Source organism: Lottia gigantea, assembly GCF_000327385.1.
Source record: "Lottia gigantea unplaced genomic scaffold LOTGIsca_104, whole genome shotgun sequence".
Classification (NCBI taxonomy): Eukaryota; Metazoa; Mollusca; class Gastropoda; family Lottiidae; genus Lottia; species Lottia gigantea.
Window position 1 is genome coordinate 83,385 of NW_008706849.1, and position 1,316 is coordinate 84,700.

The window sequence follows — 1,316 nt, forward strand, 5'->3', positions numbered from 1 at the left end:
CGTTCAAATATACCTCAGGAGCCGCAGCAATGGGGTCGTTTTGCCGCATTGCCCAACTTGCCGTGTGTGCCCAACTGCACAAAAACGACTTGTAAAACGAAACTAAAGGTTTCTAATAAAATCCGGAATGGCCATTTGTTTCATATGAAACGAAATATTTTAATATGATGTCCCGCCTCGATTTTTATACGCACACATCTCTGTAAGTGGACGTATATTGTCGGCAACCCCGTCCGTCCGTCAACATTTCCTTGTAAACGAACTAAAAACTCGATTTTTTGATGGAATCAAATAAAATTCGGTATGTGTATACATATTCATAAAACGAAGATTAAGTTCGAATTTGAGCTATTTTCGACCGTTAGAAGCAGAGTTATTGCCTTGCCCAAAAATCTTGAATATTTACCACCCGCATGCCGTGGTGGGCGTATATGGCTGTGGTCCACTATCTAATTTTCTTTTTCTAAACAATCGCAGGTTCGTCGATTTTTGTAGTTATTAGTGTGGAGCCAATCAACCCCAGCTTCTACCTTGTCCACCAGGACATTCTGGGACTTATCTGGAACCAGTGGGGGCTGAGCCACTGCCGAATTATAGAGCACATGGAATACGAGAATTTCAAACTTCTCCTCGCTTGATAATTCTGATTTACTATTCAGAAGATTTTCACTATTCAAAAGATTTTCACTTTCAGGCATTTCAGTTGCCATTTTGCCATGGATTAGAAGGCTGAAATTTCGAATTTTGAACTGTGAACACTGATAAGCTTAGCTAAAAACAAATCCCGTTTCTGAGAGGAAGGTACGATTGAACAAACAGATGATGAACGTGTGCTTATGAGAAAAATTTGCTGTTAAATTTCTTGCAACATTCGTACAGAATGTCAATAAAAACCGCCTTAATATAAATTCAAATTAAATATAACTTACAATGTATATGTATTATTAATCCAATAAACATACAACTTAATACTAGGGGCGCCATATTCCATCTGATGATAAAGGGATGTAAAATACTAAAATATCCAAATGTTTTAAATAGTCAATTATTGAATCATATCAACGAGGAAGGATTTGGATATTGTTTATAACTAACGACAAGGAAGGTATTATTGTACAGGAATTGAAGTATATATGTCAAATGATAATGGTACGAAGATCACTCTAAAATCTAAAAAAAAATCTGACTTAAAAACTCCCAGACGATAATCAATGGTCATTGGTCATAACGGTTGACAAAATACTAAAAAGGGTCATACCGAAATTAGCTGAACAGACCACATTAGCTTTTGTATTGCATTGAACGATATTACACTG

At 36.3% G+C, this 1,316-nt stretch overlaps 1 protein-coding gene across 1 annotated transcript in view; it reads right to left on the reverse strand.

Moving 5' to 3' along the window:
* LOTGIDRAFT_170779 (hypothetical protein) overlaps nt 1-984 on the reverse strand; it is a gene marked incomplete at both ends in the record, with an annotated part of 26,434 nt that extends 25,450 nt beyond the window's left edge. Inside the window, one exon of the mRNA XM_009046627.1 lies at nt 930-984. Coding sequence (XP_009044875.1) covers nt 930-984 — 55 coding nt within the window. The remainder of the gene's footprint in view (nt 1-929) is intronic.
* Between the last annotated feature and the right edge of the window lie 332 nt (nt 985-1,316).